The sequence below is a fragment of the Poecilia reticulata genome, unplaced genomic scaffold (genome assembly GCF_000633615.1).
Source record: "Poecilia reticulata strain Guanapo unplaced genomic scaffold, Guppy_female_1.0+MT scaffold_254, whole genome shotgun sequence".
Lineage (NCBI taxonomy): Eukaryota > Metazoa > Chordata > Actinopteri > Cyprinodontiformes > Poeciliidae > Poecilia > Poecilia reticulata.
Genome location: NW_007615038.1, coordinates 147514 through 150315, shown reverse-complemented (window position 1 = coordinate 150315; position 2802 = coordinate 147514). Strand labels below are relative to the sequence as shown.

Sequence of the window (2802 nt, the reverse complement as noted above, 5' to 3'; positions counted from 1 at the left end):
AACTTTCAGGGCTACAACATCATCTCGGTGCTGAGCCTGGAGATCGCCCCCATCATGGAGCTGCTGGCCTCCATGAAGTCTCACTGCGTGGCTGAGGAAATAGACGTAAGCTGAGATCTGCTGCTTGGTTTTGTTTTCTAGCATTTAAATGAGGTTTTCTCTGATCTGGACGGTTTGTTTCCTGCGGAGCAGATTAGAGACACCGTGCTGAATGATGACGACATCGGGGACAGCTGCCATGAGGGCTTCCTGCACAAGTAAGCGGCCGCCTCAGTGGAGACAGATGATGAACAATGGTCGTTTAACACCCGTCAGCCGCCTGATGATGAGTGATGGCGCTCTGCCAGCTCAGCGTCTCCCCAGAGAAACCGAGACGGAGGAATCGGCCGCTAGTGAGCAGGAGGGCAGCTTTACAGCTTTACATGGGCTCAGCTGAGAGGATCTGTGGGCTCGGCCTCCTGTGATGATTTAAAAAGTCATTTCAAAGCGTCTTTTAGCTCCAGACTGGCATTAACAGCAGGACAAGACCAAATATGTGACCRTAGGAGACCAGCCTGAGATGGCTGGTTCCTTKGCTCCGTACGTCCAGATGCCCAGACTCACTGACTGCAGTTAGCATGTAGAATGGATCCTTTGATCAGCTCAGCTAATCGGAAACCAACTGGCTCTAATTTTGAAGCATTTGTCTTCCAGAGCCATCAGCTCCCATCTGCAGACGTGCGGCTGCTCCGTCGTGGTCGGAAGCAACCCAGAGAAAGTAAACAAGGTGGGTTTACCGGAACCGACCGCAGCACSKGGCTAACCCGCTAACGGCACAGCTAATTTAAACGCCATGTTAGTGTGGGACCTTACTGTTAGCTTCTGCTAWACACCATCTTAGAATAGCACTAGCCGTTGCTAACTATCATGCTATCGAGCGCTTTGGCATCAGCTTTTGTGAAATGCTATGTTAGTATAGCGCTTTAGTGTTAGCTTCTGCTAAACACCATCTTAGCATAGCCCTTCAGTTGTAGCTTACACAAAATGCTATGTTGGTAAAATACTTCAGGGTTAGCCTCCACCAAATGCTATTTTGGTATAGCGCTTTATTGCTAGCTTTCACTGTGTAAGTGTAGCACATTAGCAGCCTTAGCGTAGCGCAGCTAGCTTTTTAGTTAGCAGTGCTGTGTAAACCTGATGATTTGTCCCTCTGAATATGAAAGTTTATTCTGAGCTGATCAGCTGCTTTAATGGCTCCAAACTGCAGGAGTGTGAAACGCTGTTCTGCTGATGCTAGCACATATCCTAGCAGCCGAGCCAARCTGGACCCAGCTGGTTCTGGATGGTCTGGAGACTTAAAAATGATTCCAGTTTTCTGAGGTTCTGCTGGTGTGTCTCCAGATCGTCCGGACGCTCTGCCTGTTCTTGACTCCAGCTGAGAGGAAGTGTTCCCGCCTCTGCCGGGCCGGCTCCTCCTTCAAGTACGACACGGGTCTGTTCGTCCAGGGACTCCTGAAGGTACGCGCCGGCGCCGCGCGGCTCTGCGGCCCGCCTTGACCCGCCGCGTGACGCTGCCGCTCTCTGCTTCCAGGACTCCACGGGCAGCTTCGTGCTGCCGTTCCGCCAGGTGCTGTACGCGCCGTACCCGACCACGCACATCGACGTGGACATCAACACCGTGAAGCAGATGCCGCCGTGCCACGAACACACCTTCAACCAGCGGCGCTACATGCGCTCCGAGCTCAACGCGCTGTGGAAGACGGACAGCGAGGACGACATCCCGCCGGAMACCGTGATCCACACGGACGAGACCTTCACCCCGGACCTGTAAGCTCAGCCTAAGCCCCGCCCCCAGGTGTCTATGTGGTAGGTAACCAATGAGATGTCCCTCCTTCATTTCCCAGGAACGTCTTCCAGGATGTCCTGCATGCCGACACGTTGGTCAGATCCTTCATAGACGAGGTGAGAAGTTTAACCCTGTAATACTCAGACTGGAGGGTTTAGCTGAAAAACAAACTTTTTCTATCGGTTGATTCCCATAATTATTGATTAGTCTTTTGTTTTAAATATCTGGAGTGTAGCCAGTTTTCATTCCACGCCGTCATTTTGATTGAGGGAGTCATGAAGCACGATGAACAGCAGGCTGTTGCTAGGTAACCACGAGTTAGTCAGCAGGCTGTTGCTAGGTAACCACAAGTTAGTCAGCATGCTGTTGCTAGGTAACCAAAGAGTGAGTGAGTTGATTGATTCCACCAACCTAGCTTATCTTGCTATGAGAGGCTGAGCGGTTCTTTCCTCTGCCTACATCTCCCAGAATGCTGTGCGGTTCTGGATCGGAGTTCACTGAATATTTTATATATTGAATATTGTATCAGATTTACCATCCATTGATGCTGATCACACATCCATCCATGTGCTTCCGGCCTTATCCCTTTGGGGTCAGGAGGGGTGCTGGTCTCCAGCTGCCAACAGGTCAGGGTCACCTGGACAGGTCGCCAGTCCATCACCAGGGCAACACAGAGACAGACAGGACACACAACCATGCACACGCACACACACACACACCTAGACCAGTAAACCTGACAGTCATGTTTTTGGACTGTGGGAGGAAGAATCCACCAAGCACAAGGAGAACATGCTAACGTCATGCTAACTCCATGCTAACGTCATGCTAAAGACATGCTAACATCATGCTAAAGACATGCTAACTCCATGCTGAAGACATGCTAACGTCATGCTAACTCCACGCTAACTCCATGCTAACTCCATGCTAACGTCATGCTAACTCCACACTAACGCCATGCTAACTCCATGCTAACGCCA

At 50.9% G+C, this 2802-nt stretch overlaps 1 protein-coding gene across 1 annotated transcript in view; it reads left to right on the top strand.

Annotated features, from left to right (window-relative positions):
* Positions 1-6: 6 nt before the first annotated feature.
* Positions 7-2802, top strand: part of c9orf72 (C9orf72-SMCR8 complex subunit) — a 6276-nt gene continuing 3480 nt past the window's right edge. The window contains exons 1-6 of the mRNA XM_017303372.1: positions 7-105; positions 193-257; positions 694-766; positions 1381-1497; positions 1571-1806; positions 1884-1941. Coding sequence (XP_017158861.1) covers positions 55-105; positions 193-257; positions 694-766; positions 1381-1497; positions 1571-1806; positions 1884-1941 — 600 coding nt within the window. The 5' untranslated portion in view covers positions 7-54. The remainder of the gene's footprint in view (positions 106-192; positions 258-693; positions 767-1380; positions 1498-1570; positions 1807-1883; positions 1942-2802) is intronic.